At 41.0% G+C, this 24,536-nt stretch overlaps 2 protein-coding genes across 2 annotated transcripts in view; both read left to right on the forward strand.

Annotated features, from left to right (window-relative positions):
• The first annotated feature begins 3,532 nt into the window (after window positions 1-3,532).
• LOC121398147 lies at window positions 3,533-8,293 on the forward strand. Its single transcript, XM_041576825.1, has 4 exons — window positions 3,533-5,091; window positions 5,896-6,081; window positions 6,954-7,089; window positions 7,662-8,293. The coding sequence occupies exons 1-4, from the start codon at window positions 3,800-3,802 to the stop codon at window positions 7,707-7,709; spliced, it is 1,662 nt and encodes a 553-aa protein (XP_041432759.1). The 5' UTR covers window positions 3,533-3,799; the 3' UTR covers window positions 7,710-8,293.
• A 3,923-nt stretch (window positions 8,294-12,216) lies between these two features.
• The window catches only part of LOC108701767 (sodium channel protein type 4 subunit alpha), a 69,670-nt gene continuing 57,350 nt past the window's right edge, over window positions 12,217-24,536 (forward strand). Inside the window, exon 1 of the mRNA XM_041576824.1 lies at window positions 12,217-12,291. The gene's annotated coding sequence lies outside the window, so the exon portion shown is untranslated. The remainder of the gene's footprint in view (window positions 12,292-24,536) is intronic.

A 24,536-nucleotide genomic window follows, 5' to 3' on the forward strand; every position in this document is an offset into this window, starting at 1 on the left:
TTACTGCGCACTTCCGGGTTATTGCTTCAGGCGCCTAAACCAGAACATCAATAATATCCCCTATTATTTCTTCTCTCAGAAGCGACATTGATTAGAGTTTCGCTAATATCTCGCATGGGATAATTTCTTGTCTATACAGTGTTTTGTTCCTGAATCAAAATACTTTAAAAAAACATTTCCTAATCTTCATAAATATGAAATAAAATAATCGAAGTTGCCCTTCAAGTTAATATGGGACAGAGAATCACAGGGCCCCAGTCATATTCAAATCCCTATCAATCTGGTCCAGCACAGGCCTAGAAATAACACCTGATCTTTAAAGGAACATTAATCCCCCACAAAATTAAAGTGTTTCAGTACTACTATAGTTTATATAAACAAGCTGCTGTGTAGCCATGGGGGCAGCCATTCAAGCACAGGATACACAGTAGATAACAGATAAGTACTACTATAGTTTATATAAACAAGCTGCTGTGTAGCCATGGGGGCAGCCATTCAAGCACAGGATACACAGTAGATAACAGATAAGTACTACTATAGTTTATATAAACAAGCTGCTGTGTAGCCATGGGGGCCAGCCATTCAACATACCTCCCAACATTTGAGAATAGGAAAGAGGGACAAAAAATTAGCCGCGCGTAGCGCGGCCGAATTTTTTTTGGCCACGCCCACTCGATGGACACCCCCCCCCAAAGACACACCCATTTTACAAAAACACACCCCTTCCCCTTGGTTGACACGTGCCCCTGTTAATAGTGAGCAGCTGTACAACACACCCCAGGAACCCACTGTGCCCTTCCATTACACACACCTGTAGTTCTGCGGGCATTTATGCAGCTGAGCTCTCAAGTCCCGACACGACACTTTGTAGCAGCAGAGCTCGGACACCGCCAGACTCCTCCTCCATCGGTTTGGCCGCAGGCGCAACGCCGCAGTAGAACCAAAACAAGCGAGCGTCGCGAGTGACAGTGTGTGCTGCGGCTATAGCAGTCTGGCAGCCAAAGGATCCAAAATGAAAGCTCCGGGAAAGCCAGGCTCCTTTGTATAGCGGCTTTCGCCTTTCCCCCCGCCTCAGCTCCCAGTCCCAGCGCGCACAAGTCTCTGAATCCTGCCCCCTCCTTACAGGGTGGGACTAGATGGAGACGCGCACGCCGCACAGCTTGTGACATCACGGCAAAGTCTCTTCTCGCGAGACTTCGGCAAAAAACGCACCAGGAAGAGCGACAGAGCCCCAGTGTAGCGGGACATTAAGGCTACATTCCGGGACAGCGGGACAGGCGCATAAAAGCGGGACTGTCCCGCCTAAAACGGGACGGTTGGGAGGTATGCATTCAAGCACAGGACACACAGTAGATAACAGATAAGTACTACTATAGTTTATATAAACAAGCTGCTGTGTAGCCATGGGGGCAGCCATTCAAGCACAGGATACACAATAGATAACAGATAAGTACTACTATAATTTATATAAACAAGCTGCTGTGTAGCCATGGGGGCAGCCATTCAAGCACAGGATACACAGTAGATAACAGATAAGTACTACTATAATTTATATAAACAAGCTGCTGTGTAGCCATGGGGGTAGCCATTCAAGCACAGGATACAATGCAGGTGTGTGTTTAGGTTGCTTTCCAGGCTTCAGAAATGTGACCAACTCTACAAGAAGGTGTAGGGGGCAGCAAGGCATTGACATGCAATTTAAATATATCTTTAGGAAAAATATCTAAAGTTTGGGGTGAGGGTCTAAAATGATATTGCTGTGAGGCCCAGCAACCTTTCACTACAGCCCATAGGGTGGGATGGGATAGAAGAAGTGATAGAAGAAGAGAAAGAAGAAAAAGTCAAAGTCTTTGAACCATAGACAAGAGGTCCATCACCTTCAATAGTTATTCAATTGTTATTTCCAATTTCTTTACCATTTGGCCTTCACACTAAATGAACGGCATGCAGAGAAAGGAAACAGTGCCAAATCTACAATGTTTAAGCAGGCCTTTTTAAATCACTTGCGTTATATAGAGAGCACATTTTTAGCCACAATCAGTGGTCAGTTGTAAAAGAGAACAAATGAAGAGAAAGAGGACTTAAACCAGGGACTTTCCACAGAAAGGGGATAGTTGGCCAATGTGCACCAGGTAAAGTGTACCATTGCTGCCACATACTGGTAACAGTGTTCCCTATATATAACACCAGAATCAAATGTTTGTATTAATTGCAGAAAAAAAAGGTTCTAAAAGGAAAGGAAGATTAGGAAGAGGAGAGACAAGGGATGGAAATACAAGCAGTGGGAAGCAAGGAGTAAATGTAAGGAAGAGGGACCAGAAAAGAAAGGAAGATAAAGACAGATTTGGAAAACCAAAGGACTTTTGCGTGTTTTGGTGATTGGTCGGTTTTTTTATGCAATGGTTGCCATTTGAGGGCTGCAAAGCAAAATATAGTGGTGCCTTAACACCAGAAATCCTCCAAAATGATTTTCATGCTTATGATGACTCAATTACAATGTCTGATATTAGAACCTTGATATTATAAATTTAAGGGATGATTTGGGCCAGTTTTATCAGAAGGTAAGAAACATTGCTGCTATATTAAAGAACATAAAAATAATAAATAATATCATTTGTACTGGTGAGTTAGTCTGAATGACCTCAGCAGTTAAATGGCTAGTGCTTCTGTATGATATTCATTCTTATTCTTCTTTTCATATCACCACAAGGAATTTACAAACCCACCCAGTTCATTCCCACTGCTCAATATAGACTGACACACCCCAAAACCTAATTACAGGGGGGGAGATGGATAGAGCATACACAATGGAGAGGGCTTCATCTCAAAGGAGCAGACGCAGATGACTTGAGGAAAGTAATGCTAGAGGTTACGATGGGGATATTGGGTTGCGTGTTCTTCTTTGTGGTGGTAGCAGGTAAGTGACCATTTGTAAAATCTTTATAACAAAGAATCTTGTCATTTGAGAACATCTTTAGAGGGTTCAGGTATGTCCAGGGCATTTAAGGGCTGAATACTTGTGGACTTTTGCCGATTGAAGATTTTTCAAATGTAAGGAAAGTTTTATTCCCATGAAGACCTGCATCAAGCCTGCCAATAATACAGTTAAAATACTGTACTTAATCCCATGGTGCTAGTGGTCTATTCTAGTCTTAATTATTTTTACCATGACTCTGGATGTTTATATGATCAGGATGCCATTTATGGGGGACAAACATTTTCTATGAATGAAAAATAGTTTGTACAATTATATTGCTTTACAGTTTACATTAAATTTAAAAATGTACATATTATTGAATATTGAATGGATTAACACAGTGACACGGTGTCATAGGCGCACATGACTCTCAACTATTTTTGTGAGAAGTATAATATTATGAAGCTTAAGCATGGACCTATTCTGGAGAGAACAATTTTAATGTGTAGAGCTTTTCTTACAGCAAAACATAGTTTTAGGAATATCTCCTCTTCTAACAGGGACATAGCCCTTAGTATATCAAGATCTCCAGGAGAAGTGTCCTTCAGATCTTGCTTCTTCAGGAGACATTGATATTAACGATTTTGGTCATGTGAGATAACATAGTTGGGACACTAAATTATCCTCTACTTTCTCAAAACAGCAATAAAGACTTCAACATTTTTGAAACCAAGAAGCCCTTATAATTATCAGTGGAAACTATCTGGATTAAGGAACCCATACTCACCAGATATCAAGGATGGCAGTAACCCCGATATAATAGAAGAAAGAGAAGTCGTTACAGAGTTCTTCAAATACAGGTTTAGAAACCAAGACAGGTACATGGATGAGAGAGGACTAAGAGAAGAAGAAGGCTTCTTTAATGAAAAACAGGAGCCTACAGGTTATAAATCAGTCAGGGAATATATATCGCCAATACATAAGGCTACTAAACTGCACAATAATAGGGGAGATGGTATATTGCCCAAGAAAAGTAAACCAATTAATGTTGGTCAAAGCTATGATCATGCCACAAGCATTTTAACCCACAGACTCATGTCGAATACAAAGTTGATATCTAAGGGGTTCAAAACGAGCAGCCATAATTCAAGAAGAACATACCACTTCTCAGCGATTCAGAAGAACAGGCATCAGAATATAATGAAGAATGTGTTTAGATCGTCAAATAACAACCCAAGAAGGACAGGTCCCCAATCAGATTTTGAGATAGACAGGTCTCCAAAAATATTTCCTGGCGGTTATAGAATGATTGTGTCCAAGCGTGCTAGATCTACAAAGGATCATTTAAGAAAGGCTATCCCCTGGTCACACAGACATCAGCAACAAACTGCCAAAGAGAAAAACATAAAGGACAAGAAGGTGACATCAACTCAAAATGGCCCAGTAAAACCCAATTCCTTTTCAAATGCTAGACAAGAGAAAAAGGTGCAAGTACTGACCGAAGGAAATGGAGGTGAGATACCGAAGAGAGTAACACCTACAAATAATTCATCAAACATAAGTAATCCTCTCTATGACACTGAAAAAAATAAACAGCTGGAGTCAAAATCTAAAGATAATGGAGCGAAGCCTTCAATGAAAGAAAAAGGCAGTCAGAAAAAGAAGTCCATTAAGAAAGAATTAGTGGACAAAGGGGTTCAACAGAAACTATTAGGTCTTCCTAGTGATAGCCTTCTGGAGACAGAGGGCAGTGGGCACTTAGAAACAGGGTCTGAAGGAAATCAAGATCTCAGTAGGATTCTGAATGTTATTCCTGAGACTAAAAGCAACACAGTTTCACCACTGGTGTCTTTGATAGACCAAAAAGAGGGTCCATCAAGTGCTATACAATTCCTAACTTCGACACACAACTCAATGATAATTAACACAATCCCTTCTCCTGCATTCAGGAAGGATGTATTACACTCCGTACTTACAGGCCCAACCACCAGTGAAGGTCTACCTGGGCAAGTTGCAATGACTTTCCCAGACATATTAAGGGAGGATGGTTCTGGATGTGATTCGGGTTACAAGATATATGACGGCATCTGCAAGAGTCAGTGTGAAATCAGTGGAATCTACTGTGAAAATGGAGGGCAGTGTGTGATCGTGGAGAACATCGGGGCAGCGTGCAGGTGAGGTAACATTCCAAAAATCATTTTTGAATATTGAGGATACAATGTGTTGTGCATATACTAAAGGTACTCAAACATAGCAGAGGTTGTACTCATTAATTGAAGTCTTCTTCTGCACCTCCTTATGTAATCCTCTGATTTTTACTTTCTATAATAAGCAATCGTTAAACTGGGCAGTACTGATCTTAAAATGTTACTATCACCATCTTGCTTGAATGTTCCATTGTTGACCATTTGTTGCCACCTTGCCCTACAATACATGGTGCACCATCTTCTTCTTATCTAAAGATGAAGATCTGAGAAGACCTTATATGTGCAGGGAGCATGGCAGTGGCCCATCTCTGCTCTTCTCCTTAAAGACAGCAGATGTCCACATATACAGTTGATCGCAGCTCAACTGATTGCATAGTAAATATCAAAAAAGACATATAAGTGCTATTGGTCTCTTAAGTAATCAGAAATTTAATATGGCCAATTTGCTTTGTTTGGTCTTATGTAGCAATATATGGGCTTTTGATGAGTCTAAGGCTAGGGGACCACTGCATGGAAATAGAAGCCCCTCCCATGCCCCGACAGGCAGGGCAATATCCTTGACCATTTAACTTTATGCAGCTCTGAGATTTCTGATGAAGGCCATACTGGTCCCACTAGAGTGGGGAAGGGACTCACACTCAGAGCCAAATAACTCTGAGTGTGAGCCCCCTTGTTAATTGTGCATTCAATCTCGAATTCTAATAAATACTAATGTTCTCTCTGCTCGTGTATGACACCAATACACCTAACACCATTCATATCACCTTTCAGATGCCCCGCGACTGATATGTTGTGCTACAGAGATCAGTGCTGCCTCTCCTCACTCACTCCCATACAGCTGGCATGTATCATTGGCAGCTGCTGCGTTCTCCTATCTGCTTTACTGGTTTGTGTCCCCATCTTGATCCTGAGAACCCATATGAAGATGTTTACAAAAGTTGGACCGGAGAACAGCAGGTCAGAGAGTACTTAAGAAAAAGCAATTTTTAAATAATAAGGCTCTGTATTCAAGTTCTGAGATGCTGTTTTATATTGTCCTACCTTCAGATCTAGGCACTTTATCTGAAGGTAGGACAATAACATTTTTTCAGCATTAGGTTCATAGGGTCTGCTTTAGGGCTGGGGAGCATGACTATGCAAAGGTTTTACTGTGACTTTCATAAGCAATGTAATTAATCCTTATCTTAAAGAAAGATAGACCAGTCCATGCTTTCACTTATTTATGATAAGGGAGTACGTTTCGGGGAAAGGTTGGATGGGGCATGACTGGGCATTTAGGCATGACTGGGCTATCTTTGCAATCGTGTTCAAGAACTTCTTCAATGTATGGTTCCAATCCTAGAAAATCCATTGCTGTGCATGGTGATGGTGGAGGCCCAATCAGAAGGACAGTTAGGTTGAAGAAGTTAGAAGACCATCTTGTCTCTGGTAATTAAGGACTTATTTATAAAATTGTCAAACACCAGCCAGCAGCCTTTTATAAATGGTTACCCAAATGTAAAGCTAGAGATTGGTACCTCTGAAGAGTCCACCTCATTTTTAGCATAATGAAAGAACATTCAGGGTCGGAACTAGGGGTAGGCAGCAGAGATACGTGTCTAGGGAGCAATTGGGGGACGCCAAACACATGCCACTCTTGCCTTCTTCACCATTCATACTTGTTTTAGAGGCCAGTAGCTTCTGACAATTGCTCTGAGGAAGAAAAGAAATTTTAAGCAGCTTTCCTAAATTTATTGAGATTACTGATGTTCCACTGAGTTCTGTGCATAGCAACCAATAACCCCCATAGCTTTTTTCTCTTCATTCATTGTCCATCCTCTCCATTGCAGGTTCTGGATTTCCACCCTCATGCCAGCCTCCAGCATCTCCTTTTCTTCTATTCCTGAATCAGTTGAGTCCGAGTTTACCTTGGATTCGGACTGTGACTCTTTGCCTGACTTGCCCTCATTTTTCAGCACAAAGAAGGTGAGATGGGGTCCCCAACTGTTTATTCCAACAGCAAAACCTTCACCCACCTTTAGGCATGAGCAATGGTTTTGTATAGCTTCAAAACTCGGTCACATTGTAAAGTGCATATGCTGACTCCATAACCTTTTGGGACAAGGTATGGCATTTACTTTCTCCACAACCAAAAACATTAAATTTAGACCATGGTTCATTGTACCTGTGTCGTAGACATCACAAGTACTAACGCAAGTGCCTTACATCAGGTGGTACTCTAAGCTATGTATTCATTGCATATAAATCAGGGCTGTCCAACTGGAGGCCCATGGGAAATATGTGACCCACAATGGGGACTTTTATGGACCCCAGTCTGCTTAAGCATAACTTTTTTGAATGGCATCATGATTCTAAATGATTTTGGTCATCAAGTATGAGTTATGACTGTGGTTGCAATTCAGAGAGCAATCACAAGAGGTCAGGGATGTTCAACATGGCACGGCAACCGTGAAAATGATTGTAAGTACCGTCTGCGCTGACTGTTAACCCTACTGTGCCGTAAGATCAATATTTTAGTAACCTTTTTCCTTTCCTAGGTGACCTCTGACACCAGCGCCTGGACAACGGAAAGCACTCGACTATGACAGGTCCTGAAGATCTGCCAGCCTTAAAAGTCATCTACATAGTGCTGTGTATAACAATGCCATTACCAAAGGCATGAGCAAAGGCAACTGCATATATGGAAGGCTTCTCTAGCATGCATGTTCTCAGAACTATTGGCCACTTATAGATGCAGGGGGCTCTTTAATGTAGGGTGCCTGACCGTGCCAGGGAAATGTCTGTAATGAAATCTAATATTCCAGTGCAAGCTGATCTGAAGACTTAATGCAGAAGTTAATAGGTTGTAGGTCTGCCACTGATGCATTTCTTAAAAATGCGCCCGCCATGTTATTAATACTCCATGTTAAATATCTGACGTATACTACTGATTAAAAGGTGGTCATTTCACACACACACCCCCCCCCCCGGCACAAACAGCAGGTCTGATCCTAGGAACATCATTTAACTTGTAGTTCTTAACAGCTACAAAGCACATACTGTAGATGTGGGGTAAAAGTAACGTTGTGCCGATTACATTACCCTGATGTATTTCACATCTTCAGAGCCCAGTCCTATCCCTATAATTATATGAAAATAATGTAGCAGATGAACACTAAAATAAACCAGAAGGGAGTCACAGCCTTTTCTCATTGTACAATATGCTGGACATGTTTGTACCTCTCTGTATATTGTGTTGGATATATCTGTACCCACTGCTCTCACTTTATAATGTGCTGGACATGTGTGTATCCACTGCTCTTCCTGTATAATGTGATGGGCATGTCTGTACCCACTGCTCTCACTGTATAATGTGAATGACTCATCTGCTCTCACTGTATGTTCTGCACATTCTTGTCCCCACGGCTTTCAATATATAATGTACTGGATGTGTTTGTGTTTTGTGCTGGGCAAGTCTGTTCCCTCTGCTCTCACTGTAGAGTTTGCCAGTAGACTGTATAATATGTAGTGGATAGTAGTGCACACTGCTTATACCACATGATATGGTTGATATTATATGGATAGGCTGCCATTGTTTAAAATGCTTGAGATGCCAGTATGTGCTGCAAACACCTATATCCATTGCTCTCACTTTACTGTACTTGGGATGCTAGTCCATTACCCATTACTCTCACCTTTTATGCTGTGAATGCTATAATCCATTGCTCTTACTTTGTAATGGGATGATGATGTAATACCCGTTGCTCTCATTGTGTAATGTACTGGGGGTGCCAGCACCCTTTGCCCTTAATGTATAATATTATGGGGATGCCAATAAAATCACCCTGGCATACTTACACCATTTATCACCCGAGATGCTGCCAAAATTATTATTCACTCTCTCGTCATATCACGTCTAGACTACTGTAACTCTCTTTTAATTGGCCTTCCCCTCCAGAGACTGTCACCTCTCCAGTCCATAATGAACACTGCTGCGAGGCTCATACACCTCAGCAACCGCTCCTCCTCCTCTGCCTCGACCATTCTGTCAATCCCTGCACTGGCTTCCACCCTTTCAGAATCAAATTCAAATTAATGGCCCTGACATTCAAAGCACTTTATAACTCTGCCCGATCCTTTATCTCTGAACTCATCTCTATATACTCACCCAACCGCTTACTATGCTCCTCTACTGACCTGCTACTCAACTCTTCTCTCATTACCTCCACACACGCTCGCATTCAAGACTTTGCAAGGGCTGCACCCCTCCTCTGGAACTCTCTCCCACGGTCTGTCCGACTTTCTCCCAAACTTTCTGCTTTCAAGGAATCTCTTAAAATGCATTTCTTTCGAGAAGCCTCCCCTCACTCTGCTTAACTACCAAATGCAACACCACATACAGTACCACATTTCTCACCCACTTAATTCAATCTTGCCCACTCCCACACCTTGTGTATTACTCCCTTCCCTTTAAAGTGTATGCTCTTTTGCATAGGGCCTTCCTCACCTTTTGTGGATGTATGTAACGCCATATGTTCTATGTATATAATTCATGTGATTTAGTTGTATAATCACATTTACTTTACAGTGCTACGCAATATGTTGGCGCTATATAAATACGTTAATAATAAATAATAATAATACATGGCACAATCAATATTCTACTGTGTAAACTGTTCCCTCTGTATGACTTTAAGGCATGAACGTTTCACAAATGTTCTCCTGTCTACACTGTATTGATATTAAACCTTGTATTGATATTACACATTGCCTTCATTAACCTTCCTTAATCTTCTGCTACACAAGTCCTCTCCCTGATCATCGCCTGATCCTGTCCCCTTGCTTCTTACTCTATACCAGTCATCCCCAACCAGTGGCTCATGAGTAATATGTTGCTAACCAACCCCTTGGATGTTGCTCCCAGTGGCCTCCAAGCAAGTGTTTTTGTTTCAATTCCTGGCTTGTAAAGTTTTAGTTCCATAAAAAACAACTTCTATAGGTTGCCAGTCCACATAGGAGCCACCAGTAGTCAACCACAGTTTATAATTGGCACCCCCAGGAATTTTTTGTATGCTTGTGTTGCTCTCCAACTTTTTTAACATTTGAATGTGGCTCACGGGTAAAAAAGGTTGGGGATCCCTGCTCTAGACCCTTCTCACTGCTTCTCTGGCTAAGGCAACACAAGTTAATATAGTAACCTGATATGACCCCATATGACTTACAGTACCTTGGTGTGAGGAGGATTAGGCTACAAAGCTCACTGATACAGGGGATGGTAGGTTGGACAGAGGCAGTTGCCCAGTTGTGCTGAAGTCATAGTCATAGACGCTTTCTTTGGATAACCTCTGGTCATCCTTCTGTTCTTGCCCTTGGCTACTTTCCCACAGTCGCCCAAAATGTGACACATTGCCTTGTGCTCTTGTAAGGCACCAGGGAAGGACTTCTTACAGGTTCCCCTTATATGTTGCCTTTAAGACCTGACAATAAGTGTGTTTTATCCTTAATGTGCACATAGATTTGTGGTGTAAAATCATGTTGGAACAGGAGGTTCTTCTGTGCACACTTCATAATGTCATCTGTAATGTTCTACTGGGGCTCTAAACCAGGACCTCCTGGTTTTTTGCTGCTCAGTCATGTTCTTGCTCCAATCCAGTCACTGTTCTCCTCCTACTCCTGAAAGTCACCAATTCTTCGCCTGAACCATTGCTATCCTGCCAAACCCTGACTTTGACATGGTCACCCATATCTTGTTCCTAACCTTCAGTCACCCCTTTTCTACCTGTTGGCACGATACCAGTCCACACCTGAAGGGCTTATACCTGCCTCTCAATAGAAATCCCTTTACAGTCATCTATGTGTGCCACTCTGCAACAGCATATTAGCAGACTAAAATGCAAGTCTAATGTTGGAACCGGCCGCCGGGCAGCTGGATAAGAACCAGTGGGCCCTGGCCCACAACCGATTGAGTGACTCCTTCACCTTTCTGGCCACCCAAAGAAATAAGTAGGTACTCACTGGCAGGGGTGATGGGGTAGAGGGAGATTGTGGCTAGAGCAGGGGCCATCAGGGTGGGATGGGGCTTGGGGGACCCTGATGTGGCAGCTCAGATGGGCCAGGACCCCTCCAGTCTAACATTGGGCAAGTTCATGTCTTCCTCTAGGAAAATGAATGCTACATCTACTGAAAATTGCAATAATATAATGTACTGAATATGATATGTGCCCACAGTATATTGAATATATAAAGTTCATGTATGTCCACACCACACTGAAAAGTAAGATCATATATACTCACAGCATCTTGAATGATAAAATGAAGTATGTCCACAGTACACTGAATATTAAGACCATGCATGCACCCTACATCTTGAACAGTCAACTCACGTATGTCCTCAACACACCAAATCCTGTATGTGAGATCATGAATACACACATCTATGGACTACACAATACTTTGTGCACTCTTTGTTAACAGTTGATGGTGAGAACACACTGAACACACAGTCCAGGTATGGGATCCGTTATCCGGAAACTCATTAAGCCTCCGTTATAATCAAATAATCAAAATCTTTAAAAAATGATTTCCTATTTCTCTATAATAATAAAACAGTCGCTTGTACTTGATCCCAACTAAGATATAATTAATCCTTATTGGTGGCAAAACCAACCTTTTGGGTTTACTTAATGATTTACATGATTTTTTTGGCAGACTTAAGGCACGGAGGACCATATTAAAGAGAGACGGAAAGCCCCAGGTCCTGAGTATTCTGGATAACAAGTCCCAGGGCTGTATTATGATCCTTCCTGTGTATAATATTCTGATCGCACGCTTTTGTCTGCCTGTTTAATTGGATTGCTAATGTGTCCCTCCTATGAAAGCAGTGTATATGGTTCAGCAGTGTCCCGTGTAGTACATTGATGGTATGTGCACATACAGCATTACTGGGCCGGGCTCATTACCCCATACGTGACTATCAGTGCAGTGGCCAAGTAGGGAATTAATGTCCGAAACCTGAGAGAGGCAAGTTTTACCTGAAGAGTTTGTTGGATGCTCAGGTTTCAGGCATGACCCTCTGACATCAGCTGCAGCTGTCCTGGCCGGAGGCACTGGCTTCGTCTAACTCACTTGGGGACAGTCTGAACCACAAAAACTCCTCTGCTTGGGGATTTCTCATGTGCATCTGATAAGGTAAAAAAAATCACATTTCCTACATTAATCTGTGCTGTTGGGCGCCTCCGTCCCACCAACTTGTACTTAGGAGCTTTAAGCCTGCTGAGCAACTGAGATGATGGGGAGCTAAGACCCCTGCAGCAGCCTGAGTGTCTCTCCCTGGGACCCACTGCCTCCTGATGCCCCAAACTGTCACTTCTGAAAACTGTCACTTAATGAGGTACGACATGTCAACTTAGTCGGAGCTGGACAAAATTTCTCCTCGTGCCTGGGAATAAAACTATGGATGGTGCAAAGCTGAATATATATATATATATATATATATATATATATATATATATATATATATATATATATATATATATACGTATATATATATGTGTGTCGTGTTGTGAGGTTAAGCCTCATTTCCTGGAGGGCTACTGCTTTAATCTATATTGGATTGATTCCATGTGTATAAGTTATCTTGTTGTAAAGATTACATTTATTACTTTGTAGCGTGGTGTCTGATCAAAAGTATGTATAGATAAAGCCTTGTCTCCTTCCCAGAGTGCAAGCTCTTCAGATGAGGGGTCTACTGCTTTAATATATATAGGCTTGAAACCATGTGTATGAATTATCCTGTTGTAAAGATAGAATTTATTACTTTGTAGTGTGGTGTCTGATCAAAAGTATGTACAGATAAAGCCTTGTCTCCTTCCCAGAGTGCAAGCTCTTCAGATGAGGGGTCTACTGGTTTAATATATATATTGGCTTAATTCCATGTGTATAAATTATCCTGTAGTAAAGATTTAATTTATTACTTTGTAGCGTGGTGTCTGCTCAAAAGTATGTATAGGTTAAGCCTCGTCACCTTCCCAGAGTGTAAGCTCTTTAGATCAGGGGTCTACTGCTTTAATATATATATATTGGCTTGAATCCATGTTTGTGAGTTATACTATTGTAAAGATTGAATTTATTACTTTGTAGCTGCTCGAAAGTATGTATCACCACCAAACTTTGTGGTTTCAGGGACAATTTTGTTTTAGAAAAATCTTAAAAATATGAAAGCGACAACAAAAAAGTTCACAACGAACTGCTTTATCACAGAACTGTTCAATCGGTCGCTGTTGCCAGTCCCATTTCCACGATTGGCGATAGAAGGACGTGGAAAATGAGGAGCTGAACTGTCAGAAGGGAGGCCAAGACTCTGACATTAAAGAGACAGGCGCTGATTTATGGGCAGGACGTTAGCGTGGGCAGGGCCGAGACTAATATTGTAAACAGCGTTGCCTTAAAGGGGTGGCTCACCTTCAAGTTAAATTTTAGTACATTATAGCATAGTCAATTCTTACCAACTTTTATTTATTATTTGTTTTTAAAGTGTTTTTTCTTTTGACTTTTTCCAGGTTTCAAATGGGGAGTCACTGACCCTGAAAAAAAACCCAAATACTCTGTAAGGCTACAAATGTATTGTTATTGCTAATTCGTATTACTCCTCCTTCTATTCAGGCCTCTCCTATTCATATTCCAGTCTCTTATGCAAATCAGTGCATGGTTGCTAGGGGAATATGGACCCTAGCAACCAGATTGCTGAAAATGCAACCTGGAGAGCTGCTGAATAAAAAGCTAAATAAGTGGAAAAACACAAATAATAAAAAATGAAAACCAATTGCATATTGTATCAGAATAACTATCTCAACATCATACTAAAAGTAATTTAAAGGTAAACAACCTCTTTATTTAGCACCAAGTAGTGGTTATAGGCTCTGGGCGGTTGATATTTCCCAGCATCCTGTGTCAGGCAAAAAATCCAAAGAGTTCAGTGTTCTTTGTGGAAGTAAATGTATATTACCTTTATGTTGCAATTTAACTGGTACTGAATTCAGATACTACTTCTTTCAACAAGTAACCTGTTATCTAGAAAGCTCTAAATTATGGGACAGCCATCTCCCATATTACTCCATTCCCTTTTTCTCTGCAATAATAAAACAGTCGCTTGTACTTGATCCCTACTAAGATATAATTAATCCTTATTGGAAGCAAAACCAGCCTTTTGGGTTTATTTAATGTTTATATGATTTTCTAATAGACTTAAGGTATGGAGATCCAAATTACGGAAAGATCATCTCCCATAGACTCCATTTTATCCAAATTTTATCCAAATAATCCCCATTTTTCAAAATGATTTCCTTTTTCTGTGTAATAATAAAATAGTCGCTTGTACTTGAGCCCAACTAAGATATAATTAATCCTTATTGGAAGCAAAACCAGCCTATTGGGTTTATTTCATGTTTATATGATTTTCTAGTAGACTTAAGGTATGAAGATCCAAATTATGGAAAGATCCTTAATCCAGAAAACCCCAGGGCTCACGTATTGTGGATAACAGGTCTCATTCCTGTGCATGCTTTATTAAAGAGGATAAAATTGGTAAAATACAACAGTTTATCAAAGGGGGATTAGAAATGAATGTAAAGATATTGCCTTTGTAGGCTATACTGCTTCTCACGGCAAAATTGTCTTCAGCTTCTGTTCTTTGTGTATAATGCACAAGGTATGGGGGTCTTTTATCTGGAACCCAAGGTTTGTGTTTTTTAAACAAACAGTTCATGACTTGTACTTCATGGTAACTAAGCTTTACAAACCCGTGTTGGTGACAATGTTTATAAAGTATGTTTTAGTAGCTTTAAGGCATGATCATTCCCCCAAGACCCTTTACTTAGAAAACTATAGGTCCCAGGCCTTCCACTTAATAGATCCTATACCCGTATACCACATGATTTTGTTGTCTCCAGGTCAGTGATCCCCAACCAGTGGCTCGGGATCATCATGTAACTCCCCAACCCCTTGGATGTTGCTTCTAGTGGCCTCAAAGCAGGTGTTTATTTTGGAATTCCTGGTTTGGAGGCAAGTTTTGGTTGTATAAAAACAGTTGTACAGAACCTCCTGTAGGCTGCCAGTTCACATAGGGGCTACCAATAATCAAAGACAGCCCATAATTGGCACCCCCAGGAACTTTTTTTTTATGCTTGTGTTGCTCTCCAATTTTTTATTTACATTTGAATGTGGTTCATGGGTAAAAAAGGTTGGGGAGCCCCTGCTGCGGGTTGACACAATCAATTATTTTCTATGGTGAAATCGAATGACCATGAGAGTGATCTGGAGCAGGGGTCCCCAACCTTTTTTACCCATGTGCCACATTGAAATGTAACACACACTGCAACGTTTTCTACCCAGAATTCTATTTAGAGTCTCGGGCGCCACCACAAGTGTCCCTAGAGTATCTTCTACAGGCACCTCCAAATAACTCATTTCATCTTGCTAACTTGTCTGGCCTAGCCATAAATGTAGTCAATAGGTGCTTCAGCTCTATACATACAATTTACATATGGCATCCCTTATCTATAAACCTGTTGTCCATCTTAAGCAAATAATAAATAATAATAATAAATAATAATAGGCATTTCAGATATCTACCTACCATCCATCCATCTATCATCTATTCATCCATCCATCCATCCATCCATCTATCCATCTATTCATTCATCCATCCATCTATCATCTATTCTTCCATCATTCCATCTATCCATCCATCCATTAATCTATCTATCTATCTATCTATGAATCTACCATCCATCTATCCATCTATTCTTCTATCTATCTATCTATCTATCTATCTATCTGTAACATTCTGTTACCTGGGATCCCGTAGGAAGATGGCTGGTCCACGGAGGACTGGTGGCAACGGTAACTCCTCTACGGCTCCGGTCTTCACCGACGCCCTTTTGGGGCCCCAGGCTTTCTGCGGCGGAGACAGCAAAGGAGCCAAGCGTGTTACCAAAGCGTAGTACAAGGGATCAGGCAAGAAGGTAGTCCAGTTCAGGCAAGGTCAGTTCCAGAAGTCAGAGAAGCGAGGTACCAAAGGATCAAACAAAAGCGTAGTCACGTTTCAGGCAGAGGTCGGTTTCAGGCAGCGAAGGTTCGAAGGTCCAGTAAAACAGGCAGAGGGTCAAACAGGAACACGGACACCCAGGGCTTTAGCGGAACAGTAGAAACTGAAGCCAGCTTGGGAAATGAGAGGAGGAAGAGGAAGGTATTTAAGGGAGCAGGAACCAATCAGGAGCAGGTTGAGGAAGGACAGGCACATCAACAGCCAATAGGAGAATAGAGACACCATTATGAGGTCATTACACCTAAGTTTTTTGGCGGGAGCGTCTGTGCCGGCGTTTTGACGCCGGCGCCTAAATTGACGCATGCCGGCGCCTAAGTTGATGCGCGCCAGCATTTAGGCGCTGGCACACGGCGGATGTTACACTATCTAGCTATCTATCCACAAATCCATCATGCTTACAAATAAGTTCCTGGGTAATATATTATGTCTATTGAATGGCATAATCTCCTGCAACTTTGATTATGGCTTCAGTGTTTCATGATCCTCATGCATCGAGTTAAATGTGTTTAATTGCCTATGCAATGCCTTAACTCACAAATTCGCTATGTAGAAACTATACTTCAGTCAGCAGGATTTCCAAATGGAATTCTAACGATCATAAGCTGCTCTAGTTGAACCTAAGAAGGCAGCTAAGCAAACAGCTGGGATGGGCAGATATATGTCTCTGGGAGCACCTACACCATCCTACACGTATTTGCATTGCCCTTATTACCGAATACTTTCTCAGTTTTACAGTGAAGGTATGAGCTATGGTGGGCCCGTTTAATCTTCTACCTTGTTTATGGCAACTGAATCATAACAAGTGATGCATAAGCTAAATTTATAATGGGTTTTAATATAACATCTTCGTTTATAGATGTGTATCACCTGACCTGGAGTCTCCCAGACGTGTAAATCAACGCAGAATAAGTAGGATCCGATGACAAAGTGTGAGACCAATGTTTTGGCAATAGGTTTTAAAACAGAGATAGAAATCACTGAGTGTGCATATTATTTCTCAAAATGGCGTATTCATATGGCTTCTCTTATTGAATGTGCTACTAGAAACCCTGTTGAACCCAGTCAGCACCTAACCAGTTAGCCACTTACATATTTTCCATATGAAACATACTGAGAGAAACTTTAGGAGTGTAGTCTAATGTCCATTCTCCAATAAATATTGAGAGCAACCAGGTTTCCTCTATACACTCTGTACCACGCTTGGCCAGGTTCTTGGCTGTCTGGTGCTGGTAGTCTACTAAAATCATGTATACAGGAAGCCAGGACCAGATCAGCTTCCTTTGCTGGAAAAGCTGGAAAAGTCAAGAGGACAAACATGGTGGACACCAACCCTACTGCATATCTCTGCATTAGGAGGCCTATACAAAAGTGCATGTTGAGGCAAGTTCCTTTAATGATGAGGGTAATAAAGGCCTTTAAGGGTTTTTTAAGGGTTCGTTATGGCAAAATCACAACTAAGCTTTTAAGATTTTTGTTTATGTTCTTCATGTCGCACTGAATTGCTTCTTCTTCAGCCTTATATGTGAACTTACAGCACAGATACTGAATATATGGAAAATACATCAAGTAGTAACTCAGTCAAAGTAAAGACCTGGGGGCAAATTCACTAAGAATCGTAGTTGCGCCAGGCGTAACTTCGCCGCACTTCGCCGCACTTCGCCAGGCGTAGTTTCGCCAGCGCTCCGCAAATTCACTAAAATCCGAAGTTGCGCACAGGGATAGCGTAAGGTTGCGAAGTTGCGCTAGCGTTGATTCGCTAAGCGAAGCGAAGTTACGCTAGCGATGGTTAATTTGCATACAGCGCCAAATTCAAATTTCAATGTAGGAATACGTACAATCACTACACAAGCCTGGGAAACCTTCAAAACATCAAATACATTTTTTTTTTTGCCCTACACATGTGCCCACTGTATAGTTAAGTTGCCATGAGTTAGGAAATGTAAGGGGGAAGGAGGGGAGCCCCAAAAATTTTTTCGATCTTTTTCAGCCTATCACCCATAATATAAAAAAAAACGCCAGCATTTTTTGGGACTTTTTTTGAAGCAATCCCTATCTACTCTATTGCGCTTCGCCTGGTCTGAGGTGGCGAAGGAAGTCTAGCGTAAAAGGTAGCGTTCAGTACACTGCGCGCGTTAGTGAATTTGCGTAGTTACGTCCGTAGCGAAAATTCGCCAGGCGTAAGGGTGCGAAGTAACACTAGCAAATTTACGCCAGCGTTCGTTAGTGAATTTGCGAATTAACGAAAATGCCCAACTCTAGCGAATTGACGCTAGCGTTAGGCGCTTCGTCGCTTAGTGAATTTGCCCCGTGATCTCTAGGAAGAGAGGCAGGTAGTATTGTGTGTTCATCAGGGCACTATTTATGTTGTTTTTGAATTCGGGGAAAGCAGTAGAGAAATAGTGAGGGAGTGGGCAAAAGAGGGATTTTCAGGTTCAGAAAAGCTTCATGTCTCTTATGGTCGCAGAATGTTCAAGCATGTGGGGTAATGTACCCAGTGTATAGAATGAAAGTCAACTCTAATGGGAAAACAGAGGCCGTCAGGCAATCAGGACCATTTAGCCAATTGAGGAGGCAGAGCTCAGCCTCTTGTGCTTATCCACCAAAAACCACCTTATTGTCCTGTCCTGTCCTGTCCGTGAGCTGGGTGGGAAGTAGACATTTCTTTCTACTGAAAAGAGCAACTTTCAATATACACAGCGGTTAGAAAACATTAAGATCATTATAGAAGGGGTACCTAGCAGAATCTGCCCTATTGGGGTTGGTGCACCAGTTGTCTCAATGCAAGTAGAATGCAAAATATACTCGAAATTCGATTGGGAGGGTATTTAATAAATGAACCGAAAATCTAAAACTCAAACAAATATTACCGACCCAAAAACTTGAATCGAATTCGTTTCGAATTCAACTAAACTCGAATCGAGTCTTTTCGCCGAAAAAAACTCGAATGTCAAGAAGGCTAGTAACATCTTCAAATTGGTCACTGGACCACTCCCATTGACTTTTACATCAACTCGGCAGGTTTTAGGTGGCGAATAGTCGAATTTGAATTGTTACGAGGGTCAAGGTTTATTAAATCTCAATTTTCGAATCAAGTTGGGATTATTCACAATTCCAATTTTCAATTCGACCCTTAATAAATAATTCGACCCTTAATAAATCTGCCCCTTAGTGTGATGTGATGTTCAATTGGTCTTCATTTTATTATTTATTTTTTGGATGTTTTGGCTTTTGTTCAGCAGCTCTCCAGTTTGAAATTTCAGCAGCTGATTGTTGTTAGGTTGCTATAACCTAGCAACCTGGCAGTGGCTTGAATGAGACGTTGGAATATGAATAGTAGGGGGCTGAATAGAAAGAGAAAGGAAGAAAAAAGCCATAGCTACTTGTGCCCAGGAATATCAGATGTTTACTAAAATTTCCAGTTTCCCAAATGAGGATTGTTGGGGGGTATGCAGTTGGTAGACCTATTGGCACACTGGAATTGGAATTTGCAGGGGAACCAAATCACTGCATTTAATTAGCACACATTACATCTTGCAGAGAGTTTGTGGGGGGTATTACATTCTCCTTTCCATTCCCTAAAAAAAGGCTTTCATTCTCATGTAGATGGCACGGAAATTCAATATTGGGGGTGTGCAAAGGAAGCTGAGGCATCTTCTTCTGTTTACTTTGAACACTGAGACTCTTCAAATCACAAATTAAGACTGGGGCCCTTAGCGGTGTATAAATAGCACATTGGTATGTCAGTCTTTGTCATGTGTATTGTCTACATGTAGACTATTTCACCTTCTTGCTAGTGTCAATAAGACATTTTTGGAACTTAGAGTTATGATAACCCATTGATGGGAAATATCTTGGTGACAGGTTTACACTTCCAAACTAGTATTAGATATGCAGCCAGTTACTCTTACCATGGTTCAGAAGTCCAACAACAGTAATGATCCAGGCCTTCAAACTTGTCCACAGGAGCTCACCATCTTCTGAGGACATTTGGTCCCTAAGATCAAGTAAGTGACAGCAACTTAGAGCATGTGAATAAACCAAAAATGAGACGGGGAGCTACAGGGGTCATCTTCAGGAGAGTTCCCTGCTATAAGTTGCTACTTTGTTGATTGTAGTTTTGTAGAAACCCAATACACTACAAATAAAGGTATGGATCACATAATATAGTTATCAAGGTGGATTACAGTAAGATCCTGGATGTTTCAACCGTTCCATTTTACCTCAAAGGTGAAACAAATTTTGTGGATCAGCACATTACATTATGGGGGATTCTTAAACAAGAACTCATATTTTTATTAAACCAAGCTTGATCAAACTTCCATCCAAGATTTGATTTTATTTAGCAATAAAATAACTGGAAAAAGTCAGGTCGGGAAAAAACTCGATAAAATCCAGTGAAAACCCGAATCGTATGAATCGTATGGGTTTGACGCCCGTATCGCTGGATTTTTTTGGGTTAACGGACGAAACCCAGCACAGACCATTATATCTTCAAAAGGGACGTCTGCCATTGACTTATGCATGACCTCAACAGGTTTGAGATTTTTGGATTCTGACTTTTTGCAGCTTCAGGGTATAACAAATCATGAAAAATTTTAGGCTTTTTTTCCTCTAAAAATTGCCATAAAAACCTTGACCAGCAAAAATCAAGCTTAGTTAATAACCCCTAACTGTTCAATACCAGAAGTCCTGTATTTTGGGCTTAATCTTAGGTGAGTGACTATGGCCATTCCAGGGTCCGTATTGACTGGATCTGTATCTGGGCTGAATTATCGACCTTCTGATCCGCTTATGGCACCAAAACTTTGGACCAAAACGTAATTGATTTGGTCACATATATGATCGGGGCTTATCAGATACCAGTCAAGAATGCTGCATGAAGACCTTGTTGGGCTGGAGATCTTTTCTCCCAATGGGTCTACATAATCCTCTTTGTGATCTAATTAATTTGAATTGGGGGTCAGGTCATCATATGAACCTTAATAACCCACCTTGTGGGTCACCAATTTAGCTTTCTCTGTTGTTAAACCTCTGATTGTTGTTATCAGTACACAAGGGGGGTTATTTATCAAGCTCTGAATATCCGAACCTCAAATAATTCGTAGTTTTCGGAGCAAAAAAGAAACCTGCAAATTATTAGAGATTTATTAAAGTCCGATGGTCTAAAAACTCTAAATCCGAAACCCCAGCATCTTAAAGCTCTCGAGGTCCTGTATAAGTCAATGGGGAAGGTCCCAGTGTCTGTGCTGATGTCTGTACCGATAACCAATGATTTCGGGGATTAGGAGCAAAAAAACTCAGAAAATCCCGAAAAATGTTTAGTTTTTGTGGAATTTGGGGAAAGCTACAAAGTTTTCGTCGTTTTGCCCGACCCTATTTTTCGGGCTTTTTTCTTCATAAATAAGGTCCTTTTGGGAATTTGGAGTTGCTCGAAGTTGGATATTAGAAATACTGAGATAAATTCGGACCTTGATAAATAACCCCCGTAATGTACTCAGTATATCCCTTTGGCTAGCTATGGGCAGAGTACAGGTTATGCAACATACCAGCGTGGTGGTACCATTGGGTTGCAGTGGTTCCTAAATGGTGTATTAATAACTAGGCAGCAGAACACAGCAGTTTAAGCCATTCCCACCTTGTACAAGCCACACTACTCTCCTCCTAAGCTGCTAGGGAGGACCTGACAGGGAACTGCAGTATATACTTTTTAAGTTTGAAGTTTTCATTGGCTAATGTTGAAAGATGACATCCTACTGTGCTATAGTAAATGTTACTGATCACTTCTGTTTTGCATAATCCAATACCAATTAGAGTTTGAGCATTTAGGGATGTTGGAAGCTTTTTTTGATTCTTGATGAACATTATAATAATCATGTTAAAACCTACATTTTTAGGTGTAAATTCAGGAGTCAAAACAACATGTGCTACCTTGCAGTTGTTTGGAAATGTGCGACACAGCTTGAACCCTTGCTAGAATTTCATACTTGTCAGCTATCCTAGCTTGTATGGTATAGATTGTATTTCTTACAGTGGGTAGCTTTTGCAAATATGGTAAAACAAGACCAACTGTAGACTGTTCCAGAGTAATAATATTGTCAATGCTAAACTTTTTATAGAAAATTTACATTTAGCATAAATACAACTTTTGTTGACCTTGATAGCATTGAGTGAAGACCCAAGTGACTGGGATTGTATTGTGCGAGTGCACATTAGGGTAATGGAGTTCAACACAGGTTTCTGTTAGTGCTATTTCTGGCATATTAGATCTCAGAAGAATTTCAATTATGAGTTCAGATCATCGGTCGCTAATTGATATGTCAATGGTATTGATTTTACTTTAGGTTGTGGGGGGAAACAGCCTGGTCAGGGGTCTAGTGTACTGTGAGAAATATTTCACGCTAATTCTATGGAATTTCACGTCCAGCATGTTATTCTTCCTATAAGATAAAATGGGCTCAGTTGTGCTTTTTTATTAACTGCCAAAGGCTGTGGTGGGATTAAAGATTCATCGCCCCCCTCCGCTCTACAAGAGGTATAATAGACATCTGTTTACACCCCAGGCCTCTTTAGGGCTGTGAAGGGGTAACAGAATTTTAAGAGGCCAGGCAAAGATTGATGGTGGTAGATTCCTCTAATTCCATTGGACCCTCAACACAAATCCACCATGAAAAACAGTTGGGAAGTAATTATTTATATATGCTGTGCTGGGTTTTACTGATGAGAACTGTTACTCCTACATTATTGTACTCCATTCATCACTAGCAAATTGTGGGGAATAATCAGTTATCCTTTATTGTTGCTGTATTGTTTCCAATATATATAATTTTCTGTGCACAGACACACAAATATATATATATATATATATATATATATATATATATATATATATATATATATATATATATATATATATGTATATATTGCATTTTATGTAGTATTAATTACAATTAACATACAAACACAAATATATACAGAGAAAAACTTTGTAACTGTCTCTCTCAGACAATCAAAATGAAATTTCAATTTGAACTGATCTGTAGCTTGGGTGTTTAAATGTTATCTGTAACCTTGTTATGAGCTAAGGGGACCCAGCCTGAAGACCAGTTAGGGGGAGATTTGGGGTGAGTGCTTATTTGTACCCTGGGTACCCCTGGAACTATAGCAGGGTAACTGTTACCCCAATGTTTCTATATATCTGTAACCTTGTTATGAGCTAAGGGGGCCCAGTCTGAAGGCCAGTTAGGGGGAGATTTGGGGTGAGTACTTATTTGTACCCTGGGTGCCCCTGGAACTATAGCAGGGTAACTGTTACCCCAATGTTTCTATATATCTGTAACCTTGTTATGAGCTAAGGGCCCAGCCTGAAGGTCAGTTAGGGGGAGATTTGGGGTGAGTGCTTATTTGTGCCCAGGGTACCCCTGGAACTATAGCAGAGTGACTGTTACCCCAATGTTTCTATATATCTGTAACCTTGTTATGAGCTAAGGGGGCCCAGCCTGAAGGCCAGTTAGGGGGAGATTTGGGTTGAGTGCTTATTTGTACCCTGGGTACCCCTGGAACTATAGCAGGGTGACTTTTAATCCAATGTTTTTATATATCTGTAGCCTTGTTATAAGCTAAGGGCCCAGTCTGAAGGCCAGTTAGGGGGAGATTTGGGGTGAGTGTTAATTTGTGCCCTGGGTACCCCTGGAACTATAGCAGAGTGACTGTTACGCCAATGTTTCTATATATATCTGTAACCTTGTTATGAGCTAAGGGGGCCCAGCCTGAAGGTCAGTTAGGGGGAGATTTGGGGTGAGTGTTTATTTGTACCCTGGGTACCCCTTGAACTATAGCAGGGTGACTGTTACCCCAATGTTTCTATATTTGTGTAACCTTGTTTTGAGCTAAGGGGGCCCAGCCTGAAGGCAAGTTAGGGGGAAATGTGGGGTGAGTATTTGTGCCCTGGGTACCCCTGGAACTCATACCTCATGTATGGACACCAGGAGGCACCAATTAACCAGATTTTATATCTTAATAGGAAGACTTCTGCTGATCATCAATGACCCATAGGAACGGTCTTTCAAAACATTGACCTCCCTGACTGTATCATTGCATGGAGAGCCACTTTTAGCCCCGGCAACTAATGCACTGACACATATCTATCAATATTAAGAAATATATCTATATATATAGCTTTTCAAGTTAGGGTTATGTCAATCAGGGTTACTTGACTGTAGCAACAGAATGCTTGGGACACTGTGCCAGAATGAGTACAAAGTCAAGAACAAGAAGTTACCGGAGCTGACAGCATTAACATTTTAGACCTCCATCCATAGAGGAAGACTAT

The sequence above is a fragment of the Xenopus laevis genome, chromosome 9_10L (genome assembly GCF_017654675.1).
Source record: "Xenopus laevis strain J_2021 chromosome 9_10L, Xenopus_laevis_v10.1, whole genome shotgun sequence".
NCBI lineage: Eukaryota > Metazoa > Chordata > Amphibia > Anura > Pipidae > Xenopus > Xenopus laevis.

Bases quoted from the DNA above. Each gene is read 5' to 3' on its own strand.
- LOC121398147 (XM_041576825.1), top strand. From the start codon at position 3,800: ATGGATGAGAGAGGACTAAGAGAAGAAGAAGGCTTCTTTAATGAAAAA. The intron at 5,092-5,895 runs GTGAGGTAACAT...ATCACCTTTCAG, and splicing joins AACATCGGGGCAGCGTGCAG to ATGCCCCGCGACTGATATGT. The intron at 7,090-7,661 runs GTGAGATGGGGT...TTCCTTTCCTAG, and splicing joins CATTTTTCAGCACAAAGAAG to GTGACCTCTGACACCAGCGC.